Source organism: Ursus americanus, chromosome 28, assembly GCF_024610735.1.
Source record: "Ursus americanus isolate L20-20 chromosome 28, mUrsAme1.1.p, whole genome shotgun sequence".
Taxonomy (NCBI): domain Eukaryota; kingdom Metazoa; phylum Chordata; class Mammalia; order Carnivora; family Ursidae; genus Ursus; species Ursus americanus.
Genome location: NC_142154.1, coordinates 8,392,568 through 8,413,424, shown reverse-complemented (window position 1 = coordinate 8,413,424; position 20,857 = coordinate 8,392,568). Strand labels below are relative to the sequence as shown.

General features: G+C 43.0%; 1 protein-coding gene across 1 annotated transcript in view; it reads left to right on the top strand.

Moving 5' to 3' along the window:
* Positions 1-20,857, top strand: part of AGBL1 (AGBL carboxypeptidase 1) — a 710,086-nt gene that overhangs the window by 396,647 nt on the left and 292,582 nt on the right. The window contains exons 20-21 of the mRNA XM_045813133.2: positions 2,273-2,404; positions 10,893-11,069. Coding sequence (XP_045669089.2) covers positions 2,273-2,404; positions 10,893-11,069 — 309 coding nt within the window. The remainder of the gene's footprint in view (positions 1-2,272; positions 2,405-10,892; positions 11,070-20,857) is intronic.

Below are 20,857 nucleotides of genomic sequence, written 5' to 3'. Positions count from 1 at the left end.
GGTTTGCCTTTTCACATTCTTCATGGTGTCTTTGGGATGAGCTGAAGTTCATCATGGAGTATATCTAATTTTTTTTTAAAGATTTATTTATTTATTCGAGAGAGAGAGAGAGTGCAAGAGAGAGCGAGTATCAGAGGGCAGAGGGAGAGACAGAATCTCAAGCAGACTCCGTGCTGAGCAGAGACCGACACGAGGCTCAATCTCACGACCCTGAGATCGTGAGCTAAGCTGAAATCAAGAGTCAGATGCTTAACCAGCTGAGCCTCCCTGGCACCCCTGACTGTATCTGATTTTTAAGCATTTTCATTTATGTGTGTTTCTTGTTTGTGTCCTCTAAAAACTCTATTCCAACTCCAAGATCATACGGAGCAGCCTATGTTGTTACCCCCAGGTAGCTGTATTCTTTTCTCTTTCATATTATGATTTGCCATCTGTGTGGAATTTATTTTTTAGCATATTATGAAGTAGGGATATACGTTTATTTTTATTTTCTACCTTTTTCACTTGAGACCATAAGTCTTCCAAGACCATCTTTTCCCCACTGCACCAGAGTATCAACTTTGTCGTCAGTCAAGTGACTATACGTGGGAGTCCCTTTCTGGAATATCTGTTCTCCTCCATTGATTGATTTATGTATTGTTTTATCAATAATACAGTGCCTCAGCCATTCTTGGCTCTTTGTACTAAACAAATGGCCTCAGCCATTCTTGGCTCTTTTGTAATAAACAAAACAAAACACCCTCTGTGGGTTTTGACTGAGATTGCATTGAACCCAGGTAGATAAATTTGCTGAGAATTGCAAATTTTCGTTTTTCTCAATAATGTGTCTTGCACATCTTTTAAGTTGTTCTTATGAGATTAATGCTTTTCTGCTATTTTTAAAAGATTTTACTTATTTGTCAGAGAGAGAGCAGGCGAGCACACAAGCAAGGGGAGGGGCAGGCAGAGGAAGAGGGAGAAGCAGACTCCCTTCTGAGTAGGGAGCCCGATGTGGAATTCGATCCCAGGACCCCGGGATCATGACCTGAGCTGAAGGCAGACGCTTCACTGACTGAGCCACCCAGGGTTCCCACATTTCTGCTATTTTAAATCCTATTTTTAAATTTAGATTTTTATTTGTGCATTGATAGGGTATGTAAGTGGACTTGACTTTTAGATATTGACATTCTAACCTGTGATTTTGTAGGTACATAGAGATTTTTGACATTCAACATTTTACAATCTTTATGTGGAAAATAAAGACACTTATTAACGCCTTTCAAATCTTACACCTTTCATTTTTTCTCTTGCATTTATTTTGTTCTTTTCTCAACTGTATCATCAAATGCCATTGATAGCACCAGGTGTTTTTTCTGATTTCAGGGAGGAAACGAGAAATTTCATTAAATTATACTACAGTATATAGGAACCTCCCAGTGTCTACCCATTGCTATTTCAGAATTGTTATGGACAAGTGACTGCTGTGTCCATCCTACTCCTTCTCTTTCAGACATGAGTGTTTATTGGGAGCAACGTTTCCTCATTCCACCATTGCATGTAGGTGGGTGGAAGGCAGATGACTGGCCTCTTTAGTTCGTGGATCAGGAGAAGGTCCTGGGTCTGGAAACCATCACGGGAGTTTGGATGGAGGGTCTGACACTCTGATAGGATGGGCGTTCAGGGAGGCTTCCTTGGGGAGCAGATGAGTACATTTTCCATGTGGAAGGAAGGGAAGTAAATATTCAGATTAAGAACACAGCTTATCGTGGCAGTTAGCCTTTGCTGGATATCAAACCACCCCAAAACTTTGTGGCTTAAACAAAAACTATACATTATTTCCAGTGATACTGTGTGAGAATCATCTGGGTAAACTGGGGGGTTCTTTGGGTCTGAGCCAGATTCGCAGGTCTAGGGGTTGGCTTTACCCATACAGCTCTTACCAAGATCACCAATGATCCTCATGCAACTAGTTCTGCTGAGTAAACAGTATCTGTCTGAGAAAGTTGACACTTCAGATATTTAAGAAACCAATAGACCTGGGGCACCTGGGTGGCTCAGTCGGTTACGTGTCTGCCTTCGGCTCAGGCCATGAGCCGAGGGTCCTGTGATTGAGCCCCATATTATGCTCTCTGCTAAGTGGGGGGTCTGCTTCTCCCTTGCCTCTGCCTCTTCTCCCTGCTTGTGTTCTCTCTCTCTTTCTCTCAAGTAAGTAAATAAAACCTTTTAAAAAAGAAAGAAAGAAAACAATAGACCTCACCTGGATTTTTTTTTCTCCTTTATTTGGCCATTGTAGGTCTTCTGTGATTTCCACGGCCACTCTCAGAAGAAGAATGTATTCCTTTATGGCTGTAGCATCAAGGAGACCTTGTGGCAAGCAGAGTCCAGTGTGGGCACATCGACTCTCTTGGAAGACGTCGGCTACAGGGTGAGTCACCGGGGAGAATGACACAAGACATTTTGTGTCTATAGTCTTGCCTTTGAGACACACGCTCCACCCATTGTTTCCCCTAAATAAGCATTTTCGTTGTTTTGACTCTAGGATTATACTGCAAACAGGTTGGAGGCATGTGCAGCCTCTCTACATTTGTGATGAATAGGAGCTGTACCACCTGGTTGCTCTGTTTTGTTTTCTGTATGATATGATATAGTGCAAAGCGCATAAGAGTTGGAGACAGGAAACCTCATTTTAATGCCTGGCTTTACAATTATTAACTGTGCGCCTAGGAGTCATTAACATCACCTCTCTGAGCCACCATTCGTCACCTGCGAAATGAGGATAGTAAAAATACTGCTTCTGTTTCATGTTTATGAGAGCAACAGAAAGATACTGAATATGAAAGGATCTTAAATAACCATGAAGGGGGGATCAATGTAAGGCGTCAGACCCTCTGCGTCCCTCTGCGTGAGCACGCTCTGAAACGCAGAGCTGTGATCCCATTGAAGCTATGTCTGTCTTTCCTGGGTTCCAGTAGTTAGAGCTCAGCAACTCCCCCACTGAACCAAAGAGGATGTTAAGGAGGTTTGTAAAGAAGGAGGGACTTCTTCCTGTCAGGGTAAAGGGAATCGGGAAGAAGTAGATGAGGCAACGTTGTCCAAACGCAAAATACAAAGTGGCCTTTATTTCAAATGTATATGGACAATGAAGAAAAACTACTGAGTTGGAAAAGCCTCCAGTTCTCCTGTAGCTTTCTCCTTTCCTTTCACATGGAACACTGCACTTCGGACACTTCTGGTCACCAGATATGCACAACTTAACTCAGTCCTGACACTATCTACCTGGAGACAGCATCAGATCCCACAGCTTAAGGACTCAGTCCCACAAGACTGCTTCCTACTTCCTACTTCCTGTCACAAGCAGTCGGTCCCAGGTTCCCCACAACTTCTGTCTGACTTAGCTCTATCAATCGGAGGGTCCCGTGACCTCCCCCCACATGCCTTGGATTCAGTTATTTGCTAGAGTGGCTCACAGAGCTCAGGGAAGCCCTTACTGACATTTCCCGGTTAATAAAGGGTATGGTAAAGATGCTGACGGACAGCTGCATAAGAAATACACAGGGCGGGGACTGGGAGGGTCCCAAGTGTAGGAGCTTCTGTCCCTGTGGAGTCGAGGGGTGGGTGTCGTCCTCCTGGTATGTGGATGTGTCCACCAACTTGGAAGCTGTCTGAACCCCATACTGTTGGGATTTTGTGGAGGCTTCTTCATGTAGCTGTGATCAATTATTCACTCTTTTCCAGCTCCTCTCCCCACTCTAGAGAAGTGGGGATAGCCTGATCCAGGAGCCCACCCAGAATCATCTCATTAGAACAAAAGATGTTCCTAATGCTCTTATCACTTAGGAATTTACAGGGTTTTAGGAGCCCCATGTCAGGGACTGGGGATGAAGGACAGATGTATATTTCCTACTCTAAATCACAATATCACAATCATCATGGGACCTACCTCTTGCAAATCCTCTATTCTGTATGTATGAACTTACTGTGTACACAGTAGCTTCCCTCTCTGGGTTAATGAGTACTAAAAGAGATAAATATCCACCACACTACCATTTCACCTAGAAATACCTCCCCTGCTCTCTCAGTTTTTGTTCACTGTCTGCCTTCATGTCCTCCAGAAATGTGACTGCTGCTGATCAGTAGAGGGTCCCCCAAGGCGATTAGAGCAGAAAGAGCAAGTTATCTTCAGGGTCCTATTTATTCCAAGCCCCAACCACAGTAATGGGGATTTTGATAGAGAATTAGAATCTGAAAGAGGAAGGAAGTAGGAAGGAAAGCAAAGAAGGAAGGAAAGGATGGAAGGATGAAAAGAGGGAGGGAGGAAGACAGGAAGGAAAGGAGGGGGGGAAGGAGGGAGGGAGGAAGAGACGGAGGGAAGAAGGAAGGAAGGAAGGAAATAAATTAATTCTGGCACTGAAAAGTACCACAACCAAAGTGAAAGTTTCTCTAGATGGGATCGTTAGCAGATCTGCGGTGGCAGGAGAATCAGTCATTAAACTTGAAGGTCAATCCAAAATTACTAAACTTAAATAATAGAGAAACAAACATTGAAAAAAAAAAAGTCAACACCCTTCGAGGCCTGTAGGATAGCATCCAGTGTAATACTGAATAGAATAATTAATCAAAAAGATATAATGAGTGTAAGTGAATGTGTAGACCCCAAAATACATAAGCAAAAATTGATGGAATTGAGGGAAGAAATTTAAAAATTTAGTAATAATAGTTGGATATTTTAGTACTCTTCTCTCAGTAAGCAATAGAACAACCAAACAAAATTAGTAACTACAGAATACCTGACCTGATTGATACATATTAACAATTCTCAAAACAGAAAAATATACATTGTTTTTGAGTCCACATCAGAATTATCCTAGGTAGACTTTATGCTAGACTATAAAACCAGTCTCAGTATGTTTTAAAGGACTGAGATCACACAAGTATGTTCATTTACCATGACAGAATTAAATTATAAATCAACTTTTGTAAGGTTCTGGGAGATGTCTGAATATTTAGAGATTAAACACATACTCCAAAGTAACTCCTGGGCCAAAGAAGAAATCAGAAGGGAAATTAGAAAATGTCCTAAACTGAATAAAAATAAAAATACAGTATATCAAAATGTGTGGTATATGGTTAAAATAGTGCTTAGAGAAAAGTTGTAGCTTTGAATGCTTCTGTTAGAAAGGTGGAAAGATCTAGGGCACCTGGGTGGCTCAGATAGCTAAGTGTCTACCTTCGGCTCAGGTCATGATCTCCAGGTCCTGGGATCGAGTCCCATGTCGGGCTTCTGGCTCAGTGGGGAGTCTGCTTCTCCCTCTGCCTCTCCCCCTCCGCCAAAGAAGAGGGACAAACTACTGATACATTCAACAACGTAAACTTAAAAAGAAGTCAGAGGCAAACAAAAAGTGTAGGATTTAATTTACATGACATTTCTGAAAAAGGCAAAAATTACAGAATTCAGAAGCAGATCAGGGCAGGACTGACTGGAAGTGAGCAGGAAAGACATGTTTGTACGGTGATGAAAGTGTTCGATAACTGGATTGTTGGTAATGGCTGCAAAACTATATACGCTTCCAAAAAATCATCACACTGTTCACTTACCTCAATACAGCTGATATACTATTTTTACAAGTAAACATTTATTGATTTTCCACCGTGTGCCAAGCACTGTGCTACGTATTTAGGTAACGAAGCTGAGGAAAGCATGGACTCTAAGAAATAACAGTTGGGGAGAGAGGCAGATTATCAGAAACTTAAAAGGACAGAATAATAAATACAAGAATGGAAATATTAGGAGGTAACACAGAAAAGATTGATTAACTCTCTTTCGCTGCAGAGTTGAGTAGATGATCCCAATGGACCAGTGTTTGAGGGGCAAATATGAATGAGCGGTGTTAGGATGGTCCCTGAAAAAAAATCAAACATCACGAATGATTTTTTTTCTTTATTCATTTTTTTAATTGTATTATGTTAGTCACCATACAGTACATCATTCGTTTTTGATGTAGTGTTCCATGACTCGTTATTGGTGTATAACACCCAGTGCTCATGACAATAGGTGCCCTCCTTAACACCCATCACTGGGCTAGCCCACCCCCCAACCCCCTCCCCTCTGAAACCCTCAGATTGTTTCCCTGAGTCCATAGTCTCACCTGGTTCTTCTCCCCCTCTGAGTTCCCCCCCTTCAGTTTTCCCTTCCTTCCTCAAATTTTGATATGGTTTCACTCGTATGTGGAGCATAAGGAATAGCACGGAGGCCGTTAGGGGAAGGAACGAATGATTTTTAATTAAGTTTGACTTCAAGAGAAATCTGAAGAACTAGAATGACAGGAATCCTGTGATAATTAAAACCTGAGCCTTAAAGAGTTTTTACTGCTAGATGTGGATCACAGTGAATGGAGGAGAGGTGGCTTGAAATCAGCCCTTGTCACCCCTGCCTGGGAAGCGTCTCTCGTTTGTGACATTTCCTGGCATTGATCTTCATAAATTTCCAGTTGTGAGCAGTTGCAGAGATAACACCTGTGGGCAGTACTTACACAGCCGAGCATGTGCTAGGCACTGTTCAAAGCACCCCATGTGCGTTTATTCTTCCCAATCTTCCCAACGACCGTGTATTCTCAAATAGTCTGCAGCCATAGGGCATGCTTAGCCAATGTTTGCGGAGTGAATAGGTACTTTGAGTAGCATCCCGTTTCACACAGGAGGGAGGGGAGATGCAGAGAGGAGCTATAATGTCTAAGGGACCCATAGGTAGCAAGAGCTGGGATGGGTACCCCGGTGACGGCACCAGAGCTTACCTCCAGTTCTGACCTCAGTGGTCTTCTAAAGTGTGTGCTCTATGAGACAGAAACTAAATCAGGAGTCCACTGTGCTGCAGTTCAGAATGAAAGAGGCAGTCAAAGCAGAAATGGGGCTTCCTTGGGAGTTTAGTAAACAGGGGATTATCTCAGTGAAGGGAAGGGAAATCTACAATGCAAAGAGATGTTTTCAAAACTTTTTTCCATCTTCAAAGTTTGAGTATTTGAGCAGAGTGACTCCCCTCTCTTCTAAATGTTCACCCATCAGCAGATTCCACTGTGAAGAGCACAATAACAACATTGCACATTTACTGAAGGTTCCAATTGCTTTAGCCCTTCACTCAAGGTAGGGACTATTCTTACCCTCCCCCTTCTATGATGACAGAAATGAGGGTTAGCAGTGTTAAATGACCTGCTCCAAGTCAAGACTGCAGAGTGTGAATCAGAATTCATACTTTTGATCCCTAGTCTCAACCATGCCCTTGCCACATGCTTAATTTGGAGAAAAGAGAAGGCAATTGAGTTCTGTAGGGTTGACCACAGGGAACCAGAGCCCCAGAGAAGGCCTCTCCCTGGAAATGAGCTCTGAGCTAGGAGCTGTCTGGTGAGTTCATAGTCAGCACATCTTTGAGAGTTATAGTTTCTGTGAATTTGGAAAACCAGACAGGGCTTAGAAGAGTCAGCAGAAAGCAGATGAATTGAAATGCATCCCAGGCTTCTATAGTGAGCCTCAACACCAGAATTAATGATCAGATCATCCCTCCCCCACCAGCTGAGGTTGCTCTTGACCCAGCTGCTCCTGGACAAATGGGATTCAGTGTCTATGGGGATGCAGAAGACTCATTCTCAGGGCTGCTTCAGGTCTAGTCTTTTAATCCCTGCTGGGTGTGTGTTGAGACCCTGCTAAATGCTGGTTCCTGGGCCATGCTGTGTGTACATGATGTCATTCATTCCTTGTATTCCTTTACACACCCATGAGATTACAATACCTATTTCAGAAGTAGTTCTTGGCAGTGGTTAAGCTAAGCTCGTGTGATCTATCTTAGAAATCTGGATTGGGGCGCCTGGGTAGCACAGTGGTTAAGTGTCTGCCTTCGGCTCAGGGCGTGATTCCAGAGTTCTGGGATCGAGCCCCACATCAGGCTCCTCCACTAAGAGCCTGCTTCTTCCTCTCCCACTCTCCCTGCTTGTGTTCCCTCTCTCGCTGGCTGTCTCTCTCTGTCAAATAAATAAATAAAATCTTTAAAAAAAAAAAAGAAAGAAAGAAATCTGGGTTGACATTCTGGATTTGTCCTTACTAGCTCTGTGACCATTGAAAAGATACTTGTTGGACCTCTATATTATGAGATAATAACAGAACTTACTTCAAAGCCTTGTGATGATTAAAAGACCTAATGCATGTAAAATACATAGTAAGTGTTCAGTGGAAAGGTATCTATTAGAATTTTTCAAGTTTTGGAAACCCAGATTAAGTTTAAGGGCACAGAGCAAGTGGGAAGGAAAAAGTTGAGGGTCCCAAGTCTTTTTCCATCCAAGATGGGAGATCCCTGGGAGCTTTGAAATAAGGCTCCAGTGGATCAATTCATATGTAGAGTTCATCTATTTCTTATTCATTTACAAAACAGAACAAGACAATCTCCAGCTATTATAGCTATCACTGTCTTCATTTCTCACTCTGACATAGATCAATTTGTGTGAAATCAAAAGAGAAATGGAATCAGGACTGTATTATCAATGCGGTAGTAGTTTTGGAGTCCATTATTTAATGAATGGATAAACTGTTGCTCTGGACATGTAGGAGAGATACTCCAGCTGCACCTTGTAAATCCCACCTCCTCCAGGCTCCAATGAAGGGGTCGTAGCTTGTAGAGCTTTCCAAGATACACACCATGAAATTGAACATGTGGTCATTTGCACAGGGGCTATATGAGCTAAGAAAATCAGGTTCACTTAAGAAAGAAAGGAGAGAGCATTTAAATAATGTCTAATTAGACTTTTTACAGCAAGGTTAAATGTTGATAAATTAAAACTTTTTTCAATATTTTTGATCACTTTAGTTGCTATATATATAGCACACACACGTATATATATATATATATATATATACACACACACACACCTATCTATGTTACATATAGGGGTGTGTGTGTATATATATATATGTGTGTGTGTGTGTGTGTGTGTGTAAGCAGTCCCCGAAAGGTCTGGACTAGCACATTCTATTTATTTCAGGAAATAATTATGGAGTGCCCTCCATGAGCTGCACATCTTTGTGTGCAAAGATTTTCCTGTGAATGAGACACAGACCTGCCCTTATGGAACTTCTGGGCTGCAGAGGAGATAGAAAATAAACAGCTAATTACGTGAACATTAATTTTACTGTAATTGTGATGAACACTTTGAAGGAGAAAAATGGGGTGAAGGAATCACAGGGAGAGAGGGACAACGGTGGCTAGATGAAATCAATTATGGGGACAATTGTGGAGACTCAAGTGAGGACATTAACAGCTCATTTTCCAAGTTCAAATGATGCTGTAGGTCTGCAAGCTATGTGGGAACATAAAGATCAGACTAAATTATGTGAATAATTATGTTAACATATACCTATATCATAGGCAATTTATAATATAATTAATAATTGTATTAATCTTTATATTAATGTAATTAAGTTATATTAAGCATGGGGACAGTAAGAACCCAGGGATATTAAGAGATTTGCTCAGTGTTCCAGAAATTAACAAAATTGCATTTCTTTAAAAATAATTTCTTAATTCAGATTCTCATTCTGCTGTTCCACCTTCTCCCCACAATTTGTCCAAAAGCCTGAAGTTTCACTGTTTGTTATCGAATGTGCATAATTTCATATTATGTGCTAGTTTGTGGATATTCTGTGAACAGAGAAGTAGAGAACCCTTCTTGCTAATGTCACAGAAGTTTGGGACTATCTAGGTCCATTATTTCCACTAAGGCAAGGGCCTGATGTGCTATCAAACTCCTGAGTCATCATCCTTGGATGGGGGAGGTCTGGTGACTAGGAGCCCGTCTCTGTCAGTCGGAGAGTGGAAAGGGTCTACAGACACTTCCTAAATATAGATTATGTGGTCTCACATAAAACTTTTCCTCCCTAGGAAATGGTGAGATAGAAGAACCTAGAGAGGGGGGTGCCTGGGTGGCTCAGTCAATTGAGCATCCAACTCTTGGTTTCGGATCAGGTCATGATCTTGGGGTCCTGGGATCGAGTCCCACATCAGGCTTCCTGCTCAGCAGGGAGTCTACGTCTCCCTCTGCCCCTCACCCTGTTCATGTTCTCTCTCTGTCTCTCTCTCAAATAAATAAATAAAATCTTTAAAAAAAAAAAAAAAAGCATCTGCCTTCTACTGGGGTCATGATCCCAGGGTCCTGGGATTGAGCCCAGTCTTTCTCCCTGCTCCATGGGGAGCCTGTTTCTCCCTCTCCCTCTGCCCCTCCCTCGGCTTGTGTTCTCTCTCTCTCTCTCTCTCTCTCTCTCTCGTGTACATGTACTCTATCTCTGTCATGAATAAAACTAAAAAAAAAAAAAACCAAGATGAGACTAGAAAGTTCATTTTGGCAGTCATACCCTTTTAGGAAACTTTATATGCGACCCTCGGTGATTATCAATGACTTGTATATCTGGGATAAGTAAACAGTCCATAGTCTGACTTAGACCTAGAAAACCATGTGTGGTTTTGGGTGGGGTCCCTCTCTAAATTTCAGTCTCTATGAAATCCATGGCTTTCCATGGAGTTTAGCACAGCAGTGTATGAGGCTGAATGTACATGCAACATCGGTCCACAGTGATGCTGAAACATGGAACTGAAAGATCATGGCCTTTGGAGTTGGCCAGGTTGGCATTTGGCTCCCATTCCAGCCTCTTTGTAGTTGGACTTAAATGCTATTTCTTTCTTGCTTTTCTAAGTCTCCGTTTCCTCATTTAAGAGCGAAAAAACAACAACAGACCCCTAGTATCCATTTCTTAGGGTTGATGTAAGATTTGCAGCAGTATATATTAAGTGTTTGATATATTGAGATGCTTAATAAATGTTGAGATGCTCTTTTTTATGATGCACATCCCCAACTCGTCATTTTATTTTTTTATCTCAGACTCTTCCCAAAATCCTTGATGAGCTAGCCCCAGCGTTCACAATGAGCAGCTGCAGCTTCCTCGTGGAGAAATCCCGAGCCTCCACAGCCCGGGTGGTGGTGTGGAGAGAAATGGGGGTGTCCAGAAGCTACACGATGGAGAGCAGCTACTGTGGTTGCAACCAGGGACCCTATCAGGTATGTGAGGCTCCGGCATACGCATGCTTTCTGTCCAGCAGCAATATACTGTAATGGGGGGGGGGTGGAAGAAGTCTCCTGGTTGTCTGGCCCAGCGACCTGATCTTGCAGAACGAGCTCAGTGGTCGTCTTCACTGGCAGCACCCCTCTGTGTTGATCCTGCAAGCAATTTGTACGTGCCTGCCTGTTTGGTTTCTCAATCATCTGTCCTTACCAGCAAGTGGCAGGGAGCCTCCCTCAGACATGTACCCCCAGCTTTTATGGACCTTCTGCCTGGCCCTGTTCTATGCCTGGGGATCTCTTGTTACCCTGTGCACCAGTCGGCGAGCTCCCCTTGCATCATCAAGGCCGTAGGTTGGTGCATACGTACTGTACTTTACATCTGTGTATTGTATGCCTCTATCTTATGTGCTTATCTAAATCAGCAGCTCTCTGCTACCCTGCTGTCCCCAGAGTGCACAGAAGTGAGTACATGACATGCATCTCCCCAACACGAGTGGGTCTGGGACGCAGGCTCTCGTGTCAAGGGAGAGGCTCGTATAAATCATGTTCTTTCTACAGCTATATTAACTGCATGAGCAGCTGGAAAGCTGCTGTGGCAGGCTCTTCTAGCTGCTCTTCCCACTCCCCCACTAGAGGAGCATAAATAAGGGACACCGTGACAGTGCCATGGTAATAGATTCTTTTAAATTTGTTAGGCGAGCTGACAGACTTCCATTCAACCCCAAGGATACCTGGACCTTACCCGCATTAAAGCGCATTGTGCTGGCTTTGAAATTCTCCTGGAACAGCCAGGAAGCACTTGGCATCTACATGGCCCTGTGCTTGTGAAAATCTGTTAGCTATCAAACGGAGTATAGGCAGTGACAGGCGATGAATATTATCTAGCTGCCCACCTGGCCAAAGAGTTTTTTGGATACACAGGTCTACTGAACCACCAGCTTTGACCTATTAAATTCTGTTAAATAACCAGCTCGTTTAAGCAGTTGCTAAAAATAAATGTTCTGTTATTGAATAAATAAATTATTAGATCTGAATTAATGCATTTTACCCACATGAATGTCGATGCAGAATAAGAAGAGATCATGGGAGGGGCATGGAATTAGGTACCAGCAGACCTCACTTTTCCACTTATCAGCAATGCTGCAAGCCACATACCTCTACGAACCTGTGTGTTGTGTATCAGATACTGATATTCATAAGGATTCCTCTCCTCCCCACTGCACAAGAGTTTTGTAAAGGCCAAAAGGGAATGCAGATAGGAATGCACCTGGAGGTGATATCATCAGGGATATGTTTGGTCTCTTGGCATTCAAAACCCATAGGACTGGGAAAAATAAGCTTGGGATATTGTGACTCTAAGGCCTGATGGATATATACTTGTATCCCTCTAGCTGTGTGCCTCTTAAAGGATAGGGGCCAGTCGCTTGTTTAAAGGACAACTGCATGCATCCTTCACAGATCTATTAGCTTGGTGACTCTCATTGACTTTGTTTCTCCAAGCCCCAGTTCAGGCTAACAGCTTCTGGTCAGATAAGCTTCAGTGCCATTCACCATAAGTCAACTAGAAACTCAAAGTCCTTTGGAGTTGTTTGAAAACTAAATGACTTATAGGTTCAGGCCCCTACCAACCCCCCCATCTTCCATGTAACACACACAAAGGCTGTTACAAATGACAAAGAATGAAAGACGCGATGGCTTCACGTATCAGCTCAGCGTTTGCCCTGTGAAATTGTCCACGTGGCCTTGGCATGAGGTCTTTGTAGGAAAGGATGGAGAGGAATTGGCCAGAGAAAGCTCTAATGGTGCCAGACCTGGTTTTGCTTAACAATCCCATTCTCTATATGAAACACCTCTCTGAATGGATTGGTTTTCTCTTTCCCTTTGTTTTTCTGTCCTTACAAACATTGTTGAGTCACTGAGCAGAATTGCAGACAGTGAGTAAGAGGATGATGAATAATTTTACATATGGGGGGGGCACGCCAGGGGAAGGAAGGCAGCCCAGAGTTGGGTGTTTTGGTGATTTTTGTTTGAGGTATATAATGAAGTCTATGAGCTATAAAGCAGTATAGAAATTTCCATCCTGAACATATTGCAAATGATTTTTGTACATTGAGAAGCTTAGTCCCAGTTGAGTCCTGAGGTTATTATTCTAAGGTCATCTTTCCACTTTTTGTTTAGCATTACCATTTATCCAAAAGATGGAGGATACTTAAATACACCCATGAGGGGCATTCCTTCCTTCCTTCATAAGAATATAAATATTTTTGCAGTTTCTCTGGTTAACGCGGCTTTAAAGTAGTTCCAATCACTTCTCCCCCAGCACACTAAGTACCTGATTTGTTAGTATTGAAATGAAATATCATTTCTTACAGTGACATTTATGTTGGAACTGCATTAAAGAACATAAGCTATTGCCTTCAAATAATTATTATTAATATGATATTTTTTCTTCTATTTTCCAGTCTATAGTTAGCTAATTAAAAAAAAAAAATCTCTCCCTTTTGTCTCTTTGGAATATAGTCTCTACTGCTAGGTTATACACTTAGATCCATAATTTGTATTTAATATGGAAGTCCCACCCACTGAGAGATTTACTTTACCTATTAGGAATGGGCCAAAAGCTATTGAGGCTGCTGAGGGGAAAAGCCAAAATGGAATCATGCATCCTCTTGGGGCTCATTTTTTTAGAGGCATCCAGTCTATGTGGATAGGTGTGTGCCTCACACTGAGCGTTTGAGACCTGGGGTCACATACCTGGTGTGTTGGCACATACAAAAGCATGTGACTGGGCCCGGGGGGGCTGCTTGTGGCTTAGGACAATGTGAGTACTCCCAACCAAGCAGGCTGTCCACATGCTTGTTGGCAGTGCTGCTGACTTGGGGGCAGAGTGGGTCTTAGAGGAAGGACAGAAGATGGGTGACTCAGGGGGGGGTCTGAAGATCTCAACAGATATATAAATCCCCCTACCTGCACACTTCCTCCATGGACCCCCCAGCAATCCATCCACTCCATCACCAACAGAGGGGTTTTTCAGTAACCCAAACCTATTCAAGTCACAGTATTGCCTATAGTCCTTCACTGTGTCTAGAGAAATTCCAGCTCCTTATCATGACAGGTAAGGCCTTTTGCAATCTCATTCGTTTCTTGAATGCTCAATACCTTGTTTAGCATAGTAGATGTGTTGAATCTGTGGGATGATTGACAGACGAATGGATAAATAAATGAACAAATGGATGGCGATTTCCATGTAGAGTCAGATGATTACCCTCTCTGTCCATGAATCACTAGAAAAAGGAGGAATTGCATGGTCCAAATGTGATTAGAAGCCAATTTCAGGTGGAGATTTTTAGAGTCCTTGCAATGGGTAGTCATGGAAAATGTGTGGGTGAGAGAGGGAAGTGTGTCAGAATGCAATGCGGAGACCTCTCCGATCTGTCACTATCTGTGTGATTTGAGATCACCTAATATACGATTCCTTGAATGGATTCTAGTCCAAGTGGACTCTCACGTGGCCACATTCTAATAACAAATGGTGATTCGACCGAGGGACTTCCGCTCGTACAAGGGGGGGAGGTGCTGCAGTGCACCTGCTTAGATCCAGGACCAAGGTGCTTATTTTTCCAGCTGCTCACAGCTGGGTTCATCACCAGAAGTTGTCTGTAGCTGTTGGAAGCAGCCTTGACCAAAGCTACGGCTCCTTCATGTGAGCATCATGTATCCGATGGCAGGTCGAAGGTGGGTCCACAGGCCATGCCTCCTAGCCCCAGCTGGGAACACTCCACAGGGCTGTTCCAGCTCCAGAAACTCCCTGGAGGATGGCCCGGGGCCTCTGTCACAATTGTACTGTGGTTCAGCTTCCTCCTCTGCCCACTTCTGCTTTTGTCACCACTCACAGGTGCTGTTCCGGTGAGTGGTCCCCAGCTTACACCTGTATTTCCAAAAGGCTGGGATTGGGAAACAGATATGGGCACTAAGTGCTTCGCTAGTGAAGCTGGCTTGATAAGGATGAATTTCATACAGGAAACGGAGTCATCTCACTTGGCTTTCAGGGCTTCCAGTGTCCTCTTATTTATACTCTGCATGCTTAGCTGTTTCAGGAAGTGACCCCCACACAGCACTGGAGACCAAAGCTCAGTGAAGGGCCTCAGAGCAGGACCTCTGCTCCCCTCCTGCTCCCTCCAGAAGGCAGGCTGGGGGTACTAGTGTCCTGGGGCTGCCATCTCAAATCATCATAAATTGTTGGCTTAAAACTACATAAATGGATTCTTTCACAGCACTGGAGGCCAGAAGCCTGAAATCAGGGTACCAGCTACACTATGTTCTTTCTAAAGGCTCCAGGGGAGACTGTCCCATGCCTTTCTCTTAGCTTCTGGTGTTTCTTGGGTCGTAGATGCATCACTCCTTTCTCTACGTTTGTCATTGCATGGCCTTCTCCACTCGTATCCTTTGTTTTTTTTGTTTTTTTTTTTTTAAAGATTTTATTTATTTATTCAACAGAGATAGAGACAGCCAGCGAGAGAGGGAACACAGCAGGGGGAGTGGGAGAGGAAGAAGCAGGCTCATAGCGGAAGAGCCTGATGTGGGGCTCGATCCCGGAATGCCGGGATCACGCCCTGAGCCGAAGGCAGACGCTTAACCGCTGTACCACCCAGGCGCCCCTCCACTCGTATCCTTTGTGACATCTTTCCCTCACTTAAAAAGAATATTATTTTGTTTATTTTTTATTGAAGTATCATTGACACACGATGTTACATTAGTCTCAGGTATATAATATAGTGATTTAGTAATTATATATATTATTGGTCTCTCCTCTGCTTATAAAGACACCAGTCATAGTGGATGTAGGGCCCACTGTACCCCAGTGTGACCTCATCTTAATTAATGACTCCTGCAACAATCCTATTTCCAGATCAGGTCACATCCTGGGGTTCTGAGAAGGACATGGATTTTGGGGGACACTGTTCAATCTAGTACACTGGGTCAGGCAAGGAGGTACAGAATATACAGATCCAAGAACCAAAAATAAGTTTTTTGGGATTTTTTTTTTTTTTTTTGAGATTTATTTATTTGAGAGAAAGAGATGGGCGGAAGGGGCAGAGGGACAGAGAGAGAGAGAATCCTCAAGCAGACTCCCCACTGAGCACAGAGCCCCACATGAGGCTTGACACAAGGCTCAATCCCTCGGTCCTGCGATCATGACCTAAGCCGAAACCAAGAGTTGAACACTCAACCAACTGAACCCCCCAGGCAGCCCAGAAAGTTTTTATTTCTGTCTTCATATTGTCATGCTGTGAATCGCTAAGCAAATTATGGTCACCCTTCATTTTCCTGTACCTCTTGATCAAGAAAATAGGAAGTTTTAGATTTTCTTGGAACATCCTGGAAGACAGATTTGAGGGTCACTCCATGTATGATGAAAGCTGATTAGCACTGCTTGGGAATTGTAATATATAATATCTTGAAGCAGCAACAATGATAACAAACACATTTATGGGACTTACTGTGTGTTAGGCCTTTTTTCATATATTAAATTACTCTATCTTTGCTACCCCATGCCAAAATACTCCAAAGTTGGTTCTTTCTCATCATCATCATCCTTGTTTTCCAAATGAAGATACTTGAAGAGGCCAAGTAACTTGCTTGATGTCACACAGCTAGTATGTTTTAGAACCAGGATTTGAACCCAGGCAGGTGTGGCACTGCAATCTTGGCTTGGACCCCCATGCTTTCTGCCTAGTAGGATGTCACTGGTGAAAGTCACCCTGGGCTTTGGAGACAGGAGACCTAGCTTCTGCTTTTGGCTGTCACTAAGCAGGTCTGCAGCAACATGTTTCTTATTTATAATCAGAAGACATAATGAGAACAAAGAAATGGGCAGGGTCTCTGCTAAAATCATGCTTGGGAAAGGTTGCATTTGCTGGGTAGCTAAGGGACTTATGGACCACATAGACCAGGGTGACCAGGCTTGGTTCTGAAACCCCAAAGAATCTTTTGTGGCCCATTTTGGTTATATTTTTCTAGGGAGAAAATATTGTGCTTTTAGCACCAGTTAGCTAATTGTCAGAAGACTTTGTTCTGTCCTTCACATCCCTCCACCTGCCTTCATCCTGCTGTGAGACCTTACCCTTTCCTTTTTCTTTCCCCTCCCCTCCCCCTTTCCTTCCCTTTTCCCTTTATTTTCCTCCTTTTCCTTTTCCTTTTCTACCTTTCCAGAGTAAACAAAGAGGAACTGGAGGGATGCAATACCTGTATAGCAGTAGCTGCCATCAGCAGGGAAAGTGGGGGAAGCGGAGCTAGTCTTCAGTAAAACGTCAACTTAAGTTTGCATTAATCCGCCTCCTAGGTGCTTTCCATGGTCACTTCACTTCCTGCTGACTTCTGTCCTTGGCCCATGAGCAAATGATTGCTCTCAACAGCTCCTTGGGCTTGCATGGCCTTTATTTGAGGACACCTGTCTTCCCCAAGCATCCTAAACCCCAGAATTGCCTCTCTCCCAGGGTATGCACATATATACCGGGTCTTACAGACATACCAGTGGTTCTGAATGATGGCTTCATAGGGGGTGCATAACTTATTGTTTAGTGTGGGCACTTGTGACAGTTCCAAGGAGGGAACTTTAGCATTTAGCAGCCATGACCTTGAGACGGTTACCTGTCCTCTGTGACTTTTGGTTGTAAAAGTGATGTTCCTCACTGTTCCAACTTATGGAAATGTTATAAAGACTGAAGGAGCTACTGCCTATAAAACATTTAGCACTATTTTCATACTAAACACTCAATACCATTTATTGTCGGTCTTATTATTGATTGTATGTGAGAATATTTAATGGTGGTTTTCTTTTTTATTTTAAACACAGATGCTTAGACTCCAATCCTTAGCCATAATTATCTTATTCATACCTTCTTAATTAGAACCATTGAAGTTGGAGATCAGGTCTCTGTGATTTTATTCACTTAAATAGGAAGTCAGGGTTGAGAACCATAGATTTTGGCTTTTATAGAGACTCATATCCATATACCAATATTTATAGATTTAGTTATATCAAAGCCATTTCTGTGTGTATTACCTTGACATTTCCTCTACTGTCTACTCCTTATTCTACAAACTTCCTACGTAATCTAACCCATATTATAGTCAATTCATATATGAGGCCATAGAAAAGGGAAGGGGAATTTGCGAGCCTGAGTATAAGGGAAGGGGAAGGAAGGAACAAAGAGTGGAGGTCAGGACAGGGAACAGATTTGAATTTCTCCAAAGGTTGCTGAATTTAAAAGCCTATTCTAATCGTGAGCACAACTCAAGAATATATTTTGGATCACTGTTCTGTTGGAACCCATTTCTTTGTCCTATGGGCTGCCTCATATTAGAATATGCCTCTTTTTTTTTTTTTTAAGATTTTATTTATTTATTTGACAGAGATAGAGACAGCCAGTGAGAGAGTGAACACAAGCAGGGGGAGTGGGAGAGGAAGAAGCAGGCTCATAGCGGAGGAGCCTGACGTGGGGCTCGATCCCATAACGCTGGGGTCACGCCCTGAGCCGAAGGCAGATGCTTAACCGCTGTGCCACCCAGGTGCCCCCTAGAATATGCCTCTTTCTAAGATCTGAATGGGAGTAGGGGTAGGGAATCTCTTAATTTCATGAATGTAATCTGAGGCATAGTATTTCTCAAACTTTAATATGCATAGGAATTGCGTAGGGGTCTTATATGATGCCGATTTCTGAACCATGTCTCCATGTGATCTGGGGTATGGCCCAGAAATCTGCATTTTATCGAGCACCCTTGAAGATTCAGATTCTGATGACCCAGGGCCCAGTCACTGAGAAATGGGGTAGGTTGCTAGGTTTTGCAGTTTCTGTTTTTGTCCACTTGCTCCTGATCTCCTTTGGGCTATTGAGAATTTTCCATGGCTTTTGTCATAAGTCTTAAATTCTCTGCTTCCCCCTGCCCTTGTGTGTGTGTGTGTGTGTGTGTGTGTGTGTGTGTGTTTCATCTGTGTTTTTAGGTTATTGGCTTAGCTCTTCCACAAGCGTTGTATTTAAAAACTGTCTATATCCAAGGAGAGTTTAAAAATGTTTTTGTTTGTCTGTTTTTCTAGCTCCTGGGATGTCCCCAGGTTAAGATTTCTTAAATTGCTTATGAAACAAAAGAGTGTAGGAACAGATATAATTACATACAAAATTGTTGGCCTATGTGTACATTTTTTCTGGGGGAGAGAATCTATAGTTTTTCGGACCTGCTTGAAAGGGTGGCTGACCCCCCCACTGATCAAGAGCTCATGCCTTAGTTTACTGAATCCACGATCTCTGGAAGGCCCTTCACCCCTTCCTGGTTTCTGCTCTTAATTCAGCTCTAGAAGTGCTTGGCTTGACTTTGTGAAAATCAGGCAGAGTCTGTCACTAGCTGACGACGTCTACCGCCTTATCAAGGAGCACAAGAACAGTGACGCAGCTCCTTCAGTGCATATTGGAGTTCCTTACATATAAATTTTGGGTGATTACGTAGGACACTCATCTTTTCAGGACGATGCTGTTCACAGGTGGTGGTTCTGACCCAGGAGCGGTGACATCTGCTTCAGCTGGGGTTTGTTAGAAATGCAGAATCTCAGGCTCAGGGACAGTGTTAAGATCTACATTTTAACAAGGTCCTCAGGTGACCCGTACCCCTAGGAAAGTCTGGGAAGCACTGGTGTAGAGCTCCCTTGGTCAGCAGGGAGGTGAGAGAGAGGGTTAGGGCTCAGGAAAGGGAAGTTGGGAGTTCTGCTTTTTTACTGGGGCAAGGACATTGTTTCCAGAATTTTTGTGAGCTAGAATGAGATGCTGTGTGTGAATGGGACTTAAGAATTGAAAACGACCCTCAGTTTGAGGCATTCTATTCTGTTGATCTGTGCCAACATTTTAATGCTAGATGAGTGTATTGTTTTTCCTCCCCACCATTCCCCCGACACTTCTCTGCTCTAACCTTCTCCACTCTGGGGCTTTGAAAAGAGGACTATTTTCCAAAAGCCTGTTTGGCCATCAGAATGGCACTCATTCCTTTGTAAATAGAGCATTTTAGTGTGAGCCCCTATTTGAACCATTCACGTCAATACCCTTTTCTTCCTAATATTATTAACTGTAATTCAACAAGTGTTGCCTTGGCGTTCTTTTTTAAACCTCTGTATACGATCTCAAAGCACATTCTGAGCCATTTATTAACTCACTGCGGGCTTAATGACGTAGTGAAATAATGGTCTCATTCGGCAGCCCTCAATTCCATAATGCATATCAGCATTATGGTAGAATATTAAAAGGAATTAAATAAAAATCAAGAGGCAGAGATGCTAATAAGATTGCCAGCAGGGGCCTTTCCTGGGATTACTAATGCCCTGGGAGCTGTGAATTTTAAATGCCCATTGTAGAAAATGGTTCATTGTATCAAAAATAAGGACAGAATCTGGCCCTTGGGATTGTCCAATGAGCCTCAAATGACCTCTGATCCTTTAAAAATAATTTGGCTTCAAAGGACCAAGAAGAAGAAAAGATGGTTTATCTCTGTAAATCTCACTTTCCCCATGTGATCAGTATAAGTGCAATCAACGAAATACTCTAAAGGAAAGGATATAAAACCAAAGAAAGGATTAATTTAATCCGGGGTTTTATGTAGCTTGTTTCATAGGGGAAAAGGACCAGCCAAACCTGAGCTACGTTTCTTTGGTTCTGGCTACATGACAGAGTTCCTTGGAGTACCATCTCCCCACACATGAGCTGAGAGAGGCGGAGTCCAGGTCCTGAGAGTTACCCACG